Here is a 21,919-nt window from a genome sequence, read left to right on the forward strand (position 1 = left end):
ATCGATTTCACATACTACACCAGAGACCAGATTACATTTGTTTTTAAATTAAAAAATTTCAAAATTTTACATAACTTCATACATAAATTAATACAATGTCATGACCTTAAAAAGATGAAAGGGAATTGTAAAAGAAAAAAAAAAGAAAAAAACACATCTCTTTAACTGTCACCTATGGGTTGTGTGAAATATAAGCAAAAATGCGGATGTTTAAAAATCTACTGAAAATAATATAGCTCACTATCAATGCACCTTTGACCTTTTTTAATGTATTAAGTCTTGAAATTCACTATTTATAATATTGCATATTATTTAATATTAATATTACATAAAAGAGAATCAGCTACTGAATATTTTTGAGCAAATGTTTTTACAGCAGAAAAATGCCTCCATTGTGTTCAATGCCATCTGAAACATTTCTGCCTGTCCTCAATTGATTCACAAGCTATTAAAGAGATAGTGAAAATCAATCATTCACCCACCCTCATGTCATTCTAAACCTGTATAACTTTAGTAGATATTTTGAAGAATTCTGGGTACCACGGACTTCCAATGTATGGACAAAAAAATAAAAAACACTGACATTTCTCAAAAAAAAGAAAAAAGAAATGATAGAATTTTCATTTCATTCATCTTTAACAGACATCTTCTGGTAAGATTCTCAAACACACCCCTTCTCAAACAAGCAGATTTGTACGTGCTGTGTGTGCTTTCAGCTCTAACACTTAGCGAGAGTTTCACAGGTCTCAGCATTCACTGATGATATTTATGACCAAGCACAGCTGAATACAGACCAACTTGCTAACAATGTCCAGCAGAAAGAGCCTAATCACTACCAGCCACAACCCTGCGAGTTTCACATTTACAAAACTGCAGACCTATCAGTGTTAAAAAAGAAGTTGTTGCAATTAGAAAAATAACAGAAGGAAACAATGAGACTATTATACTAATCACTTGACAAATATATCTGATAATGCTTCCTAATTAATTAAATTAATAAATTCTAATTACAATGACACGCGTGCTACAGTGCAGACCTACAGTGAGCTGCCAATTACGTCAAAGGCCTATAAAATCTAACGCAGCCTAAATAGCCAAAGTACATTTGTATTTCTGTCTTTAGCTAACCTCTTGGCTTATTCTTGATATTGCCAAATACTTTTTGTTTCTCTCATGCTGACTGAAAACATTACAAGTATCCAACTTTCTGTAGACTGGCTGCGCCTGCTAGATTAAGTGCTTGGCCAACAACATGTAAATGACATTGGGCTAGAATTTCCAGTATTTTCCCTCCTGGCTTATAGAAACACAAACATTTCACAAACTGTTCATGGTTTGGCGGTAGGATTTAGGTGAGTGTGTGAATCCAGCCAGCTGCCCTTACATAAGTTTCATGGCATTTTACATTAAACCTGCACAACTGACACTAGAGTGTAAACATAAAACAAAGTTCTAAATGAATCTGATGTGCTTTTCAATAGAGTCGTCCAAGACTAGCAAAGGCAGGTTTGTAACATGGAGCAGTCTGCTAACCATGGGAGTGTTTAGGCTAAGTCCTCCGCGGTCAATTTAAGATCACACACACAAAAAAAAAAAAACAGCCACACACTCACAGCTGCGTTTTTAAATTTCTACACCAGTGCACAAGAACAAACCCATCAAACGTGGGATCAAGTAAAAGGCAACGACACACTATTAAACTCAAACACAGGAAAGACACACAATAAACAGTGTTTCAAGACTCAGACAAACATACCGCGTGTGTGTGTGTGTGTGTGTGTGTGTGTGTGTGTGTGTGTGTGTGTGTACTTGTACAGCTATCTTTGTGAGGACCAGTTTGAGTTTTAGACCATTGGAGTGAGGACAAAGAGAGTAAAGTGAGGACATTTTGGCCGATACTCACTTTCTGAGACCCCTTTAAAGGCCTGTTTGAGGGTCAAGACTTGGTTTTAGGGATAAGGTTATAATGAGGTTAAGGGTAGGTTTAGGGTAAGGGTTCGGGTTAGGCACTTAGTTGTGATGGGTAAGGTTAGGGTAAGCGGCTAGAGATTGCATTGTGTCAATGAATGTCCTCATAAAGATAGATGTACAAAAATGCGTGTGTGTGTGTGTGTGTGTGTGTGCGTGTGTGCGTTCATGCATCAAGGAGACTTCTGGATGACTCTATCTTCAGGGTTAGCATAGGTTCATTGTTGATGTACCCAAACACAAAGATCAAAGTTCAAAATCAACATGCAATATTAAAGGCATGGTGTGACATTTAGTGGTTAGTTATTATATTATACACATTGCATGTTGTATGCAAATTAATACATAGTCAAATCGTCCTTTTTTGGCTCTATCTGCAATGTTTTTCATGTGGAGGTCGAAGCTGTGCTTGATACTTGTGTGGAGAGGTGCATTTAAGCCCTGATGCTCATCGTGTGAAAGGGCATCATGTGTAATTTTTCTTCTAGCTTGTGTCTGCAGAAAAACTCCCATGAGGAACTTCTGGTCTACTAAATCTACTCAAACATGACACACACAGACACTTATACACACACAGCTTCTGTCAGCAACCCAGCAGTCTCAAAGACGTTTCTGGCAGAAGGCCGCACTCCAACCACCGTAATTGTATTTATTAGTGTAAGCCATAGGGTCAAGCTGAGATCTGGACATGTGTCCACTGGTACAGGAATAACAGTCTTTGGCAATGAGTAGTCACCAACGTGATTACCGTACTTTGAACATCTCTAGATCATGTAAAAAAAATAAAAAATTTGGTGTTAATGTGTAATTTTTGTAGTTAAGTCATTTATTTCAACCCTTGGTCTCGAAGTAGACCTCAGAGAGTTAAGGCGATCAAAATGTAGCTTTACAATACCGTCGTCCAGCTACGAATCCCAGTTTAGCACAAATGCCATACAAACTTAAAATCAACATGAAACGGAAGTTACAAACCATATTACTTTCATAATTTCAAGAGTAAAACTAGATATCCGTTGAGAAAGGATGTTGGGAGTAGGGATGTGCCCGAAGCTGAATATCTTATTCGGAAAGGTACGGAAAATGAATAACGCATTCTACGGTGCCCAATAAGGGACATGGTTAGGCTTGCTGTGGTTTTCGATTACATCGATTTGACTTCTCACGTGACGAGAGTAAGGAGCGATAACTGACAGGACGATTTGGTGCGCAAAAGATCCTGACTGTCATTGACAAATATCTTATCTATAATGTGCAGTCAGTACCGCCGCTCCCTAAACACAGTGTTCACGAATTCAAAAGCAATTTTAATACCACGCATATTAACAGCTGCTCCCTGATGCCCGCAAATTAAAAACAATATAATAATTACCCAACTATATAATTGCAAGAGAACACAAAAGCATTGAAATATATTTTTTCCTCCGATCTCATATACAGTACATCTCATTTCTATGTACATTCCATTTCTCATTTCTGTCCCTTTTAGGCCACCGTAGAATGTGTAATTTCCTTTCCGAATAAGGTATTCGGCTTCGGGCACAACAACCATAGTTGGAAGGGACTTTGTTGTATCCATTAGGAACGGATTGGATCATAAAAGGTGGCAATTAAATACCAGAATACTGTCAATTAAGACTACATCCATAGTAATCTGAATAAACTTAAGTTTTGGCCTTCTGTCAACACTGATGTACCATTATTGTCCATTGAAAAATTTTTTTGAAGATGCTCTCCCAAGTGGATAAATTTTAAAATGCTGTGAGAATTGAGGTACTTAAAAACGATGATGCATGTTTAGTCGTGTGTTACATATTGTACCTATATATGTGGTAGTGCTGGAATTGTTGTGTCTGCTATTCACACTCATACACTTATTAAAGATACATTTTCCTTGGTACAATCTTCATATAACAGTCCTAAAATATGGATAATTGCATTTTAGACCCTGAATGGCGTGACCTGGACGCACCAGTGAGTGGTGGGATATTTTGCTAATAAAATGATCGTGCCAGAACAAAGCATGGTGTGAGTCATTTATTAAGTCTGATCTCTCAATATTATCTCAGTGAGCTTTTATTCTGTTTTAAACATGCACAGTATGGTGACTGAAGAGTTTTCATCAGTTTCAGTAGGGGCTTTCGCACTGGAGGAACATTTTCATAGTTCCTATAACTATTGTGAATGTAATGTAAATGTAAATGTATTGGCAGAAGTTCCCGCTTTTTGGCGTGTTCACACCTCAGGAATTGGGAACGATTTTAGTTACAAGAACACCTTTTGAAGGGACAACAGAGTACTTCAGAGTAGGGTCTAACCCAACACAACATGAACTACCTGTGATGTAAGTGTACACTGATTGGCTGAACGCATGCCATATGAAATACAGACACTCGCCATTTTTAACAAGCTGTGTTAACACACAGTTTACATGAACTAACTCCACGAACATGGACCGACATTGAGCACTTCTCAACTTCTACATTACTGAGTTGTTTACATTGTTGAATGCGGCTGTCGGCCGGCTTATGTCACTTCCTACTGACGGTGTGCAACCAGGAAAACGGCCCCGAGGGATCATTTAGTTCTCGGGGGACCGCCCTGGTGACTAGTTCCTATAACTGAGTTCCTGCAACTACCTGGTGTGAAAGTCCCTAATGTGGACAAGCAACTTCTGGAAAGGCTTGACAATGCTAGTGTGGACAGAGACCATTGTTTCGAAATGAAAACGCCAGTTTCAGATATATCCAGATTGAAGTGGACGTAGCCTAATGAGCATTAGTCCCCTTCTAAAACACTGACACACACTTTTAAAGAGGTTTTTGACTGGGATGTGAAGGTTTAAGTCAAGTTCACCATGGTCATCTCATCCTATCCCAATGGTAACTCTTCTTTTTCTAATCTGTCCTTATTATTGCCTAAATCTTTATTACATGAACATTACTAAGCATTAAATGAGCATGTCAACTATTGGCAAGGCTGCATTACCTACTACAGTAAACCTATAACTATGCCTAAACAGCTTTGTCAACTGGTTAGCAGCATTAACAAATAGACCAAACCCACATGGCCTAGTAGACATCAGCCAAAAAGAAAATCCTTTCAAAGGCACAGCAAGTTATTTTTTCTTTGGAATCTTGATAATGAATCTTGCACAATAAGTCCAGAATCATGTATTAAAGGGATAGTTCGCACACAAAAAACAATTACTCAGAAATGAAGTCACACAGGTTTGGAACGACATACAGTGCATTCCATGTATGCTAGGCTGTGTGTACTACTTTTATATTTTCTTTCTTCCTCATAACCAAGAAATGCTGGTCACAGTGGCCTCTCCAATTTCATTCATTACTCATCAGTTTTAAAGAAGCTTTCCATTCTGCTATTGCCACAGACAGTGCCTCCCTTTGAGGAGATAACAACTCACCAGGAAGGCGCTCAAACATGTGGCTGAAGGGCACACCTCTCATGACCAATAATGAAACTGGAACAAGCAGTTGGTCAGATCAATCAACTATGGCCCTGTTTCCATCTGGTATTAAGATGCGTTTTGGTCGATTGGATCACAAGTGGACGATGCCAAATACAGGTGTAAACGTGGCCTAAAATCTTTTGAGCTTGTCGACTGTCGACCACTTCCAGAGGTAGTCAAAAACGCATTCGAACGGATTGCTTTCGTAGTGTAAACGCTCATGTGGTCGAATGTCTACTCTACCGTCTACTGACCTAATGCGTTACATTATGGGAAGCGCACACGGGATTTAAACAAAAAGTGTAGTTTTTAAGGCGAAAAACGTACCAAGCACGATGTTTCCTCACCATTCCTGATTTATAACACGCATTCACAGCATTCGCCGTGGTCTTGAGACTATAAGAACAGAAACGAAAGCTGATGCTCTCCGTATGTTTATTTCATTCATTAGATTGAAAGATCTGAAAAAGCCCATGCATTTACCCGCCCATAGACCCTCCCCTCGAAGAAATCAGGACAGAAGTGGTTGAAAGTGGACAAAAGAGACGATTAAAACACCAGGTGTAAACGGGAATGTGTATCCCTAGTCTACATGTGATCCAATCGACCATAACTCATCTTAATACCAGGTCTAAATCGGGCCTAAAAGTCTAATAAGGAAAATGTGAAAACTGCCATGAGGACTCAGGCTACATCTTTGTGGAACATCAAACCATGCGCTCGAACAAGAAGCATTCATGCCAATGCCTTCGAGAAAAGTTGGTGTGGTGCATTTATGAACAATTTGTAACTTTATAACAATGCAGCATCAGCAGAGAGCCAACATTGGGTTCAGTATGTCAAGTATTTATGGATTCCAGAAAGGTGTTGCATTACTTTAAGACTGTTCTTCAAGATGGCGTAAGCCAGATGCCATCAAGATTTCCTCTGCTAAAACTTTTAACTCATAACTTCATCTGGTTCTTTGGTTTATTTCTTCAAATAATGTTTTTTCCATAACCTCTGAGGGCATCTTTTCATTTTGTTTGTGTGTGTGTGTGTGTGTGTGTGTGTGTGTGTGATCGCTTGAGTAAATATGCACAGGAGTCTGAACGAGTGGGTAAATTATAAAACTAGTCTTAGTAACAAATCCACATTGAGCTTAAACATTGTGTAGTACACTGGGAACATGATCAATAGGAAGCTTCCGTATTTAAGTGGAATAAAGGAGCAGTAATAAGACAAAGTGCTTTACTGTAACACTTTGCATTACAGTGTTTATTATTCAGTGCTTATTTATGTACAGTAACACTGTATTGTTAAGTGTGGTCAGTTATTTGAAATCTACTATTTTGGCATAAGAATGTAGGCTAAGTTACATCTTGGTCTATATGGTACTTTGTATTATTGGTTACAGACAACTTACATAAATTGTTTTATTTAATATAGTTATTTACTGACTTACCTTTAGTTGAAACGGATGGATCTCATTTAGAGAGTGTCTTCTGAGTTTTTTAGTGAGGGTCTTCAGCATTCTGCCCTTCTTTGATTGTTCTCAGCTTTAAGATCACTTCTTCAAATTACAGATTCCTATCGGATTCATAATTGGATCGATCAGCTCAGCTCTAAGAACAGTCAATGCGTGTATTCAGAGATGTTCAGCTCCATGCAAACAAACTCATGCTGAAACACAAATAAACAACGATCATGAGTTCCCAGAGGCAGAACAACAGCAGATCTCCGTGCAGGAGGGACCCGGTCTGGTTTTAGAATTAAGTCTCATAACTTGGTCTAAACATCCATCACTCTGATGAAGGTAAATTCTTTAAATCGAACTATTTAAGTCCTGTATGGTGTTGAATTGATCAGCGACAGTGACACTCGTCATCAAAAACGTTTTTAAAATCCAGATGGGTAAAAACAATGTTAATCTTACTCCAAACGGCAGATGGACGATGAAGCTAATGTGTGTGTAATTTAAAAAAAAAAAAAGTCTCTATAGAATCTCAATCGCACTCATACACGCACACACTCACACATACACACACACACACGTATGCGCACTACACATGCAACTCGCGCTAGCTCATGCTCGTCGCGCTCTCTCATTGGTTGCTTAAACCGATGATGTCATTGCGTTCTAAAAGGAGGCGGGACAGCAACATCTTAAAGGGAAAGGAAGAGCTTTCAGGGTCTGGGTCAAAGTGAGATGCGTTTCTTTATTCACAAGAAGTCTCAAATCTATCTATCTATCTATCTATCTATCTATGTCTGTCTGTCTGTCTGTCTGTCTGTCTGTCTATCTATCTATCTATCTATCTATGTCTGTCTGTCTGTCTGTCTGTCTATCCATCCATCCATGTCTATCTATCTATCTATCTATCTATCTATCTATCTATCTATCTATCTATCTATCTATCTATCTATCTATCTATCTATCTATCTATCTATCTATCTATGTCTGTCTGTCTGTCTGTCTGTCTGTCTGTCTGTCTATCTATCCATCTATTTATTAGCAGCAATTGGACGCTGTAGACACACACACACACACACACACACACACACACACACACACACACACACACACACACACTCACACACACACACACACACACACACACACACACACACACACACACACACATGTTGGGTTTCCATGTTCTAACCCCTAACCATAACCATCACACAAAACTTTAATACTGCATTTTTACATTTTCAAAAAACACCACTTAGTCTGATTTAGTCCGGTTTTCCTCATGAGGACTAAAACATTTTCCTACAAGGATAAGGATATTTTCATTTGTTTTTATGTTTTTTATGTATTTATTTCCCCAAAAAGCTTTGTAACTAAAATAAATAATTAAACAGTAGTAACTGTAAATGACTGCTTGTTATAACCTATTTCTTGCATTGTCCCTACATTTCCCTCTTCTCTGTGTGGAACTGACACATAATGAGAATTGAAGCCTTATAACATCACATGGCTAAATAAATAAATAAATAAATACCAAACAAATGGGGAAAAAAGTACATTTCTTTTTTTCATATTTATTTATACAGGTAAGTTGACTGAGAACGAGTTCTCATTTACAGCAACGACCTGTGTAGGTCAACACAGAAAAAAAAAAGAAATACAGCCAAAAGTGCAATATACAGTAAAACAAGCTAAATAAATTAAAAGCAATTAAAAGGAAAGCAAAAACAATCACAGGAAACAAACACAATCAGTAATAAAATTATCCTTAAGCAAACGTCTAAAATGGCGTAAAGGCATTAGATCATCCAGTTTAAAAGTACATTGTAATTCATTCCAAGTGTGAGGGGCATAAAAACTGAAAGCAGATCTACCCAATTCAGAGGAGATCTTTGGGATCTGTAGTAATAGCCATCCATGAGCTCTGGTCTGATAACCAGACCTTCTAACAGATAAAAGTGAATTAATATAAGATGGTAATTTGTGCAAAAGAGCTTTGTACACAAAAAGTGCAAAATGCATTTCTCTACGAGATTTTAAGGGCAGCCAATTGACTTTCTGATAAAGTGTGCAATGATGGGTACTAAACTTGTCCCCTGTAATAAAACGAATGGCACTATGATATACAGCATCGAGAGGTTTTAGAACAGAAGCAGGGGCATGCATATAGATTGTGTCTCCATAATCAATGACAGGTAAAAAAGTGGATTCAACTAATTTTTTTCTATTATTTAGAGTCAAACAAGATTTATTTCTATAAAAGAAACCTACTCTAACTCTTAGTTTCTTTACCAACTCATCAACATGCGTTTTAAAGGAGAGCCTGTCATCAATCCAAATCCCCAAATATTTATAAACATAAACACGGTCGATAGAGGCACCATCCAATGTGGAAAAACATAAATCATCACCTATTTTCTGTTGTTTATTTGAAAAAAGCATGTACTTGGTTTTACCTTCGTTAACTACCAGTTTCAGTTCAACAAAGACCTTCTGTATAGCTGTAAAGGCAGATTGTAGCTCTAAATGGGCCTGGTCAGCTGTAGGGGCAATAGCATAAATAACTGTATCATCAGCATAGAGGTGGAGTTGGCAATTTTTTATAGCTGAACCAATATTATTGATATAAATAGAAAAAAGAACTGGACCTAAAATCGATCCCTGCGGAACGCCCTTCAAAAGCTCAAGAAAACCAGATTTGACACCATCAGTGGAAACACACTGTGTTCTATTTGTCAGATAATTTTCAAACCATCTACAGGCCACCAAATCTAGTCCAACTGATGACAGTCTATTTAGAAGTAAAGAATGATCCACAGTGTCGAAGGCCTTAGATAGATCTATAAACAGGGCTGCACAATGCTTCTTTTTATCTATACCACTTATAATGTCATCCAGTACCCGAGTAACAGCAGAGGTGGTGCTATGACCAGGTCTGAAACCTGACTGATATGTTTTCAAAATACAATGTTCGTCTAAAAAGGAGCGCAACTGCAGATTTACTATTTTCTCAAATATTTTCACAAGACATGAAAGCCTTGAAATAGGTCTATAATTGTTTAAATCTTTGGGATCACCACATTTAAAAAGTGGACGTACCAAGGCCGTCTTCCAAACCTTAGGAATTATTCCTGTTAACAAGGATAAATTAAAAATGTGGGCAAGTGGCTCAGCAATAATAGTTGCAGCAATCTGCAAAAGACAGGGATTAAGATCATCTGCTCCAGTAGCAGTTTTTATATCAATAGTTAAAAGAGCTTTGAAAACTTCCTCGTAGCTAACCCGTTGAAATGAAAAAGATGGGTTCATAACTTCATCTGACAAAATATTGGAAGAGAGAGCTGTTTCTCTTAACTTGGTTCTAGCTACACAATCAGACCTTTCTGGGAGCACCACATCATTACAAGTTCCACCCTCAAACAAATTACCAGCTGTAACAAAATGTTGATTAAACGCATCACATATTTCAATTTTGTCATTTACAGTTTTAGAATGAAATGTAATCGTATTAGGCAGAGAGGAGTGGCAACTTCGTTTTAGATATTTTATGGCTTTCCAAAATTTAGTCGGATCACCTTGACTACTAGAAATTGTATTTAAATAATAACTTGATTTTGCCTTTTTCACAGAGATGGTGCACTTATTTCTGAGTTGTTTAAATATAAGCCAGTCACTACATAGTCCAGTTTGCCTGGCTTTAGACCAAGCTTTATTTCTTAACTGCAATTCTGAAAGTTCTGTAGTGAACCATGGGTTTATCCTGTCTTTAGTTCTATATGTCTTCATAGGAGCATATTTGTCTGCCACTGAATTAAAAATACTTTTAAATGTTTCAACAGCCAATTCCACATCTGAAATATTAAAAACACTTGATAAATCAGAATAATAAAGATCACAGAGAAATCCTTCATTATCTAGATTTTTTAAACTCCTTTTTGTAACGAGTCGGGGTTTGGTTTTAATTAATTTAGTATTTCTAACACAGACTATAGGAGAGTGATCACTAAGGTCCATAGCAAAGACACCACTATGAGGGTATTTATGAGGATTATTCGTAAGGATTAAATCTATCAGAGTTGATCTTGAAGGGTCTTTTAAATTAACTCGAGTAGGTTCCAATGATCAATTGTGACAAGTTCATATCAACACAAGCTGTTCTAAAATAGGCAGAAGAAGGGGATAACCAATTTAAATTAAAATCACCAAGTATCACAATCTCATTTTCTAAAAAAGGGATAAGTAATTCAAAGATAGAAGTGACTGCTTCATGTGTAGCAGATGGAGGGCATAAGAGGCAATACAAATTATTATTAAGAACGTAATGTCTTAACACTATTTTAACACAATGCGGTTTCTTGCCGTGTGGTTTTCAAGAAGATTTAACATCTCATTACAGCAGACCTGCACTTCTTAAAGGGATAGTTCACCCAAAAATGAAAATTCTGGCAGTAATTACTCGCCCTCATGTTGTTCCTCAAGACTTTCATTCATCTTCAGAAAACAAATTAAGATATTTTTGATGAAATATGTCCAAATAACTTGATTCAGTCGTGTCCAAATAACTTCCAAATAAGACATTGTTAAAATAGTCCAAGTGACTACAGTGGCTCAACTTTAAAGGCTGATTTATACTTCTGCGTCGGACCTACGCCGGAGCCTCTATGCTGTAGGCAACGCGTTGGTTTTCATTTATACTTCTGCGTCGTTGTCCGCGTTGACGCGCGCAGAGGGAGCATGTGAAACCCGAGGGAGCGGTCCTAGCAGACCAATCACAGCGCTTGCGTCCGCGTAGAGTTGACGCGTTATTACATTTTTGGAGAGGTGCACGTCAGGGTACGCCGAAGGGTACGCGCGCTACACACAGCCTACGACGTAGCTACGGCGTAAGTTCGACGCAGAAGTATAAATTGGGCTTAAGTTTATCAAGCGACGAGAATACTTTTTGTGCGCAAACCCCCCCAAAAATAACGACTTTATTCAACTCTTCATTTTCTTCTGTGTGGGCCTCTGAGTGAGTTCACGTAGTGTAACAGCGCAGCGCTTCTGGGTTGTACGTCAGAACGGAGGCTCACTATTGGCCGATGCTGGTCATGTGAATGATGCGTGTGATGCTGGCCAATAGTGAGCCTCTGTTCTGATGTACAACCCAGAAGCGTTGCGCTGTTACACTACGTGAACTCACTCATAGAAACACTGAAGAAAATGAGGAGTTGAATAAAGTCGTTATTTTGGGGGGGTTTGGCGCACAAAAAGTATTCTCGTCGCTTGATAAACTTAAGGTTGAGCCACTGTAGTCACTTTTTATATTTTAAACTATTACACTATTTAACACTTAGACTATTTTAAACATTGTCTTTACTAACTTTTCTGGACTGGCAGATTAAATTACTTAGAAGCAGAGGTGGACAGTAACAAAGTACATTTACTTGAGTACTGTACTTAAGTACACTTTTTGAGTATCTGTACTTTACTTGAGTATTATTTTTTCTGGAAACTTTTTACTTTAACTTCACTACATTTGAAAGATAAATATTGTACTTTTTACTCCACTACAATTCTGTCAAGGTCCTTGAGTAGAAAGTAGCATCAGTCAGAGGATGATTTTGGTTGCAGGGGTTGCATTTTGGTTGGAAATGCAAGTCGGGTTGATGTTAGAACCCTGCATCTGATTGACATCAGAACCCGACGTCAGATTGACATTGGATATTGATTGAAAATAAAAGTCGGGTTGATGTCAGAACCCGACTGATGTTGGTCTCTGACGTCAACCCGATTTTCATTTTCAACTACAATGCAATGTCTGTCCAACATTGGAGATCAACGTCAATCTGACATTGGATTCTGACATAAACCTGATCTTCATTTTCAACGTTGGGTTTGGTCTTCTAAATGCGAATTTTGTCACTTTTTTGGAGCACACTAGCTTATAGATAACAGTAAGACTAACATATTCATACTAAAAGCCAAAAAACTTTAAATAGGGCAATATTTGAGGGAACAGCCATTTGGGTGTCCGAAACCATTGTGGACGTTATTGAGTGCACTTATTCAATCTCACATTCAATCCCACTACTGGAACTGTGTTCTAGAAATAAATTTGATATTGATATGAGGTTAGGTATGCAGGCATAGATTCAGAGGCATACGGTAGCCTACTTACATACAACAATGCAACAAAACAATGCATTGACATTTACTTTTTACTTTTGATACTTAAGTACTTTTAAAAACGAGTACTTCTGTACTTTTACTTAAGTAAAAATCGGTCTTTACAACTTTTACTTGTAACGGAGTAATATTTGACCAGTAGTATCTATACTTTCACTCAAGTAAGGAAGTTGTGTACTTCGTCCACCTCTGCTTAGAAGCCTATGAAGGAGTGAGACAGCTCTCAAATTTCATCAAAAATATCTTAATTTGTGTTCCGAAGATGAACGAAAGTCTTACGGGGTTGGAACAACATGAGGGTGAGTGATTACTGACAGAATTTTCGTTTTTTGGTGAACTAACCCTTTAATAAATATACACGGAGAAGAAGGAATGTAGGAACACAATATGACCACTAGAGGACACTGTCTTTTTAAAAATGAATGTGTTGCCTGTGGCTTTTTGTCATGCATGTCATGTCATTTTGACTGTGCGTGAATCCTAAGCTTAATAGAGAACAGATGAAGCTGATTGAGGCCAATGAATTATCTCAGTTTGACAGTAGATGTGTATTGAAATGCATGTTTTGAGTTAGGATAGCCATGCCATGTTTTGCATTTGACTTGTTCAGACTTGGATATTGGAAATTGGAATTTGTCCCACATAGGCCACTAATATTAGAAACATTTTCAGAGGTAGGAGAATGATGGACGATTTGACAAGGATCTGTCCAGTGAGAACAGGACACCTGGCACGAACTGCACTCTTTCTTTTTACAGAAACATGTGTTAACATTTCTCCAACAGTAAACACACTTTCAATGTAATTAAAATGTCAGTAAAGAAAGAATTTAATTAAGATGATCTGAATTCCGCAGTTGGTCAATAGGAGGCGATGTATGACCGACCACTGATGAAGAGCTCAAGCAAGAATAACAGGAAGTGTGTGTGTGTGTGTGTGTGTGTGTGTGCGCGCGCGCGCGTGTGTGTGTTTAACCTACATGGTGAGGAACATAATGTCCCCACAAATATAGTAAAATGTGAAAGTGTTGACGTTGTGGGCCCATTTTCTCAGCTTATAAATCATGCAAGTGCTCTAGTATAATGTTTTTTGAAAATGACAAAATTGCAGAAAGTTTTCTGTGATGGTGGTAGGTTTAGTGTAGGGGGAGAAAATTACGAGAAATCATTACGTTTATCGAAAGTCCCCATAAAACATGAAAAAACAACAAGTCTCTGTGTGCATGTTCTTTATATATAGATAAGTATATGTGTGTGTGTGTGTGTGTGTGTGTGTGTGTGTGTGTGTGATCAGCAGGAAAATAATGATCAGTAATGCAAACAGAATTCAATTCTGCTGTAAATCAGCTCTAAAAAGACAATTATGTCATTAAACAGCTGACGTCAGTTCAGTGTTGATTCAGTTCAGTTCAGTTCAGTGTGTAAAGTTTCAACTGAGTTATAAAGCAGTTCTGCAGAAAACAGGGATGTCATCATCATCCAGCTATAGTTCAGTTCTTATCCAATAGTGTCAGTGCAGTCAAATCAATAATTTTGCTGATTAAGTATTCATATATGGCAACAAAAGGTGCAGTTGATGTAAGTTAATGTTTTATAAAACATGTATACCTATATATGAAGTGCCATCTGAAATTTTCTTCTATAGAATGATAATTTTTATCAAGCTTGTGTATTTAAGTTCAGTAATTTCACTTAAATGGCAATGAAAATTACCTATTAATTGTCATTTGAGTGAAATTACTGAACTTAAATATACGAGCTTGATAAAAATGATCATTCTAGAAGAAAATTTCAGATGGCACTTAGAGGCTTTTGCATCTGAACTCTTCATAGGTATAATGAATAATACAGCATGTCAATGTTAATCTGTACTTCACATTACTAACATTTCAAGTACATTTGAGTTATGAATGAACATGAATTAACAAATGTACACACATACTGTATGTGCGTGTGGATTGAAGGAGAAAAAATAAATAAATCCAACATGTGACGAGAACAAAGCTTATTTAGCTTATTAGTCATCATGCCCAATAAATGGCAACAACATCAAACAAATCTGTTGCATCCACGTCAGTGCTTTTTTTTCTTCGGGCTCCCTTTGTGCCAAACAGAACTAAAAACAAACTGATGACATGTGGAGCGTTGTGACCTTCACACCCGTGTTGCAGTACACAAGCGCTCTCAGCCTACTTGTCCTGAACGACTCTGACTTTCCAGGTGCGCTCAGCCCACACCACCCACCGCTCTCTGGACCAGTTCAACCAGTTCCTCCCCGAAGACTCTCACCCACTGACCCACTGGCGGAAAGCGTGGGTGCCGTGCGTCCCAGAGTCCGCTTTTAGAACGCCAGATGGCTATTTTCTTCCCCAAGCACTCTAAAAAAGAACAGACTTACATAAAACTAGCACTGCTAGGAATGCTGGTCCTGGAGAGATCTGTAGAGAACAAAGGTATCAAACATGACCTTCAATCTGTGCATCTTTTCAAAATAACACAAGCGAATGTGTGAATATGAAACAGAGATGAGTCACTTTAAAAAAAAGATATTGTGGGCCAATGTTCTTGATGATGTGCAAATAAAATAAAAATAAAAATCGAATGAAGAGCCACGCTGTCATGTGGACCTAATGGCATGTGATTCAAAGACAGCAAAACATTGGGTCACTTTTTCCATTTTGACACCAAAGTCAAATGTCAGTGATATTCATAGCACAAATCATGACTTGCACATGCAGATGTGATATAAGTAGTTCCATGACTTTTGTTATGACATTGCTGGTGAGAGGAAATGATCATATCCTCTTGGAGAATGTGTGGGTGTGCATATCAGCATATCTGCTTGTTTGAAGGATAAAAATAAAGCGATGTCAGCTTTAGTGGTTAAAAATTACGTGCAAGTTTGGTGTCTAAGTGCATATCATAAAATAGAGTCCTGTTTTGCAAACCGTTGGATAAATGGAGATATGGCATTAAATTGACCTTCTGCTAAAATGATTCAGATCCAAACTGTGGATTTCAACATGTTCCAATGATCTCAGGTTTGTATATCTGCTAAAGATAATGCACTCTGTTATTTAACCAATGTCAAGAATAGGTTGTTTATCTAGTAGATTAGCGAACCTGATTTCATCAAGTACAACATGTTCCTGGAACAACATTTCAATCAACCAATCAGATTTGAGGGACAAGTTTACAGTTTAGGCTTACAATCAGGGTTAGGTGCTTTAAAAAAACAAAAAACAAACAACAACTCCCCTTTCCCTCTAAAACCTCACTTATCGGGCTTATGCACACTTAATATCACTTATCTGAATAATGCCTGAACTTCGTATCTTGAGCACTTCTTGCGTTGTTTTTGTTTTTGCCTCTTCATGATGACTCGCTTAATCTAGTCCTAGTTTGTAAGTCGCTTTGGATAAAAGCGTCTGCTAAATGACTAAATGTAAAATGTAAATGTTTTACATCAGTGTTCTTCACCTATCATTTCCCTCTGATTTTTGGGATAACTTATGGGTAGGTTTAGGGTAGGGATCCCAAAAATCAGATTGAAATGAACAGATGTAACAGTCATGTTGTTTTTGGACTCTTGTGTTTCCTTTGGTTCCTTGCTGTGTTTAGTACCTGTTCCCGTTGTTTCTTTCTATGGTTACTCATTGGTTAATTCATTTGGTTCACCTGTGTCTTGTTTGGTTTTTCATTTAGCTATGTATTTTAAGGCCTCAGTTTGGTTCTTCCCGAAGCTTTTCAAAACTTTTGAATCAACTGAACCGATTGTTTTGCAAAATGATTCACTGTTTCGAAGCACACAAAACGCCACACCTTGGTCAGAACAGTGTGAATGAAAGGAAAACTCAGCTCAAACATGCATGTGTAATCTTTTAGATGCAATAAAAAATAATCTAATACCATTAAATATGAAGTGTCTTTATAATATGTGTTATTTTATTAAATTGTAGTTTCGACTCTCTGATTGGTGGACTCTCTGTACAGCATCATGGGTAATGTAGTTTTTCACCAAAAATTCTGCTGTTAAACAATTATTTATTTATTGAAATAATCTGGGCTGATGTCTTTTAACAGAAGCAAATACTATCTATTAAAAACCTTGTACCTCACAGTAAGGCTGTCTTGAAAGGTTTATAAGTTAATGTTAAAAGTCAACTTCCCTATGGAGAAAATGAATGGATTTTTACTTCTGGAACCCGACTGTTGCACTCTATTGTTTTGTACCATCAGTCTTAATGAAGTATGAAATGAAGAGTACTGAACTCTTGTTCACTGCATGCACATGATTCGAACATCTTCAAATCATTCTCTGTGGGAAGAGATGCTTTCACAAAGTCAGACCCTACGAGTCCTGGAGAGCGGAAGCAATACAATCAGAAGTGTTCCAGTGACTAATCCACGGCTGGGTTAATAAACGTTCGCGTGTGTTTGGGGTGCTACTTCCTGCGTAACCTTGGTATCAGTTGCTAGGTGATGGATGGAGTGGAGACAGAAGGTGTCAAATTGTATCTCAGAACAGGATTTAGCAAATGGTTTCTATTTTCTAAAAAATGTAAAAATTTTGTCCTAGATGACAATTTTTCTTCTTCTTAAACCATTTAGTTTATTGTAGACATGCTATATATAGACAATATTGAGTTTGCCATCAGCTAGAAAATGATGAAAAGAACAACGGATATGCAGTGATTAGAATCTGACTCAACTTGAGCTGTGCACTTTATTACCAGTTTTCCACCAAGCAGCTTTTCCAGAAGAATCTCCGTTTCCAGCAGTAAGTGTCCTGATCTTGTTTTGCCCTCCCAGTTTCTTTCATTCATTCATCTTTTCTCTCTTCCTCCTCTTTCTCCTCGTGGCAGATGTCAGCGGCCTCGGTGGGAACAGGAGGCAGTCCATCCCACTCTCGCTTGCGTCACGGAAAGGAGAGAGGCTTCCGAAAGTGGAAGACAGATGGGAGAGGGATCCATTGATGAGAAGTAAATCCACAGACTGCGAGTGAGGCGTTTGGCACTCTTGTGCTAATGCATTAGTGAGCGGTAATGAGAGAGTTGTGTGCATAAGATGCAGATGAGTAATGCAAGAAGAACATTTATTTATCTATTTTGTGGGTATTTCTTATTGAGTATAATTTAATTGTTACTTAATACAATTAAAGGTAGGGTAGGCAATTTCAGAGAGGCTAGCAATAGCGAGCTAGCTTGGAAACCATGAGATCCCACCCTCCCTTCAGAGCATCTCCAAAGCCACACCTCCTCCAAAACACAACCACTCGAAGCAGAGTCTGCAAAGAGACACGAGAGACAGCGTTACATTACCTCATGTCTCAAAGCACATAACTGCAATAATAATGAACGTAAACAACTTGCAGTGCTGTAATTGTACCACCTGACTGCTGCAGATTTATTTCGCCTTTGATAGTGTTGACATAGAAACACATAATACTGTGTCTGAGGACGTGAACAGCTTCGGGTAGAACGTCACGGATTTCCATCTCATAATTGCGGTTATGATACGGCATGAACGCAGCATAAGCTCGTTGTTTTGGTTCAGGAGGAACTGTAAAAGTGGCTGCTGTTTGTTTGTGTCTCTCTGTGACTGACGTCTGTCTACAACTCTGCATAGCCTTACGGAAAACACTGATGACGTGTGATGTCTGCGTGTGTGCGAGGAGGTATAGAAATATTAAATGTTAATAAAACAAATTCCTTACTTTAATCTTAGTCGCCAAGGTCTGTCTAAAGAACTAATTTCAGTTTATTTATTTTTTCTAACCTGCAGCCTGGGAAAACACATGGGCTGAAGCCAGTGCTCTCTGCGATAAAATCTAGTGATATTTCTCTTTGCAGTAGTATTCTAAGAAATGATTTCCTGAAATACTTTTGTTCTAATTCTCTAAGAAACCTGTTCCATATGGAAGACTCAATGAGAGGGTACAACATCATCTGGTTCCCTGAATTGCCGTCACCATGGCAACCTGATGCACATCCGTATGACATCACAGCCCACTCAGTCAATCTAGCAGGGACAGAATGTGATTTGAGAGAACACTGTGTGTGTGAGCACATGCAGTCTACAAGAGTCTTTGACCCATTATATATATATACAAAATTATAGTCAGAAAAATCTTTTTGCCTCCTTTTGACGAATTGCCTTGAGATCGGGTTGGTATAACAGATGTGGGAGGCAAAACATATAATATAATGATGATCACACGTGCATTTTACCTGTTTGAATTGTCTTTATTCATTAAAACTGCTGCAGAAGATCTCCTTACTGCACCATGACACTTATATTTACTTTTTGAAAAACATTCCAGATTTCACAGCAAAAAGACACATGCTCCATAGCCTGAAGGGGGTCATTTTTACAATTAAAAGGCCTTTTACTTGTTAAAGAATGATAAGCTGTTAATCAAACAACAGAAGGCATGTAGTAGACTGTGTACAGCAGGTTTTTTATCATGTTGTTCATTTGTAGCCTTAGAAATTTGCCTATTAAATACAATACAGTAGGCTTTATAAAGTCCCCCTGTGGTGAAAATCAAGCTTTTAATGTTGTTTATATGTCTATGTGGTGTTTTTAATATGCTTTAAGACAAACCATGTGCAAATCATAAGTCGACACCATTGCTGAGTATTTTCTCTTTAAAACTGCAGTGATCTAAAGACAGTCTCAAAAACACGGTCTGAGATCGCTGGTGTTTCTGACATCACAAACTACCTTGTAACCAGTCAGTTCATCCTGCCGGCGGGGTTTAGCATATCATTAACCGCAAACTTGCAGGGAGAGTCTCGAAAGATGCCAGGTTATCCCGGTATATACTTGATATGAAAAATCGGGTAGATTTAGCAATATAGCGGGTGTATGATAGCTTATGATGAACTATATGCCTTTCTCCACTGATGTTCTGAGTTGTTCAAAGCGTTTCTGAGGATACTGATTTTTAGAAGGCAGACTGAGATGGAGAACATTAGCAACACATTATTAGCTGTTTGAGTCAAGCAAAAGGCTAGTCATATTAATTACCGTTATGTGTCCGACATTGTAAAGAGCGATACCATTGTGCAGCGTTTACCTCAATAAGTTGACCAACCGAGTGGATCTCTGAGCTGATGTGAGTGAGTGGAGGCGGGGGAAATTTGCATATTAATGGTTCTGCATATACTAAATGAAGCAACCCAGCAAGCAATAGCCGCCATTTCACCGTCTCAGTTAACTATAGACCCGATATAGTCCGGCTATGAGTAACCCTCTTCTAGCCAAAACAACCTTGAATTTGGTTACATGTCGTTTTTGCTAAAATAACTTGTGAGATGAATGATATTCCATCATATAAGCAAAGTCAGCAGTGATTACAAAGTGTTTGTTTTTATTTCTTTGACATGTTCTCTGCATGTGCGTCTATTCTTGTGCGATGGTTAGATGTCTATAAAATTTCATTTCATTTCAAATTGTTTTAGCCTAGACGTCTGGGCTGTGTTTGGACGGCTATTAGACTTCTAGTCTTTTAAACGCAAAATTGCTTGCTGGGAAGGCTGTAGAGTTACATTGAAGCTATTTTAAGGCATTAAGAATTCTTGGTAACGCTTTAGATTACAGCCCGGAAAGTACTACATAATTAAGACGAATTTACAGTGTAACTTTCGGTAATTTTAGTGTACCTATATGAAGTACTTCCATGTAAGTATTAGGGAACAATATGCAAAGTTTGGGGAATAAAGGGGTAACAACCAGGAGAATTAAAAAAAAATATTTATACTGTAAGTATTATAGAACTAAGGGGTACTTATTCTACTATTATGATACAACAATCTTACATTTGGGAGCAATTTAGCGAGAACATACACTGTGCACCTTTTTGTAATAATTGTGTACCAATACAAGCTGTATAGGCTTTTTAAAAATTACAGGGTACATATCTATGCATTTATACAGTTTTTTTTTTTTTTTTTTTGATAGCAAAAGTGCAGATGTTTAAGTTTGAGCTTACATGCTTCAAGGCAAGTAAAGCTAAAACTATTGCATTTGTTTTTTTGTTTTTTTTTGTACTGGGAAATATTCTCTTCTTCCATGTAGTTACAGGGTAAGTGTGACATTGCGGGCCGTAAAATTAAAGTGGTGCTTGTTACCCTCTTGTTCAATGTAGTTACAGGGTAAGTACTATAAAAAATACATACAGACAATCTTATAATACTGACTTGGAAACCTTTATAAATTGCTCCCAAATGTTATTGTTGTATCATAATAGTAGAATAAGTACCCCTTAGATCTACAATACTTACAGTATATAAAAAAAGGAGATATTTCTCCTGGTTGTTACCCCTTTATTCCCCAAACTTTACATGTTGTTCTCTTATACTTACATGTACATATTTTATAGGTACACTATAATTTCAGAAAGTTACACTGTAAAATCGCTTTAATTACGCAGTACTTTCCGGGCTGTAATCTAAAGCGTTACTGAATTCTTTTTTTCAAAGAAAAAAAACATTTAAATATGTCATTTTGGTGATCAAAGATGAGTTTTAAGGGATACAATTATTGACTACAGGGGGACCATAAAACATTATCACTATGTGAAACTAAATTTGAACTTTCTCAGGTTATCTCTGTCTATTTCGTAATTTTGGAATATTGTAATTATGTAGGCTGATCAAACTTGGCACCTTCTCTCTTGCACATGTGTCTATTGCAGCATGTAGTGATGACATGCTTGTTGTGTCAGTGTCCGTAAGCAGGGTGGATCCGTACATAAAATCTGGGAAGATGTGAGCTAATTGAGCAGCCTGAATGAAACTCTTCTTCTGCCTCTGTCAGGTCTCTTCGCAGAACCATCATCTCGTGACGCAGGCAGTT

At 37.7% G+C, this 21,919-nt stretch overlaps 1 protein-coding gene and 1 long non-coding RNA gene across 3 annotated transcripts in view; one reads left to right on the forward strand and one right to left on the reverse strand.

Moving 5' to 3' along the window:
- Positions 1 to 7,521, reverse strand: part of LOC311071945 (uncharacterized protein) — a 37,164-nt gene extending 29,643 nt beyond the window's left edge. Inside the window, exons 1-2 of one of the 2 annotated variants that reach the window (XM_084096575.1) lie at positions 7,353 to 7,496; positions 6,882 to 7,099 (exon numbers count right to left, since the gene is read on the reverse strand). In XM_084096575.1, the coding sequence (XP_083952701.1) occupies positions 6,882 to 6,950 (69 nt within the window). In that variant the 5' untranslated portion in view covers positions 6,951 to 7,099; positions 7,353 to 7,496. Of the gene's footprint in view, positions 1 to 6,881 lie in introns of both variants that reach the window. The other variant, XM_084096574.1, reaches the window with a different exon arrangement.
- An 8,386-nt stretch (positions 7,522 to 15,907) lies between these two features.
- On the forward strand, positions 15,908 to 19,599 carry LOC311071946. Its single transcript, XR_014603951.1, has 3 exons — positions 15,908 to 16,098; positions 17,923 to 18,039; positions 18,961 to 19,599. It is a non-coding gene; the product is annotated as an uncharacterized lncRNA (long non-coding RNA).
- Positions 19,600 to 21,919: the final 2,320 nt, after the last annotated feature.

Source organism: Abramis brama (genome assembly GCF_963993115.1).
Source record: "Abramis brama genome assembly, chromosome: 21".
Taxonomy (NCBI): domain Eukaryota; kingdom Metazoa; phylum Chordata; class Actinopteri; order Cypriniformes; family Leuciscidae; genus Abramis; species Abramis brama.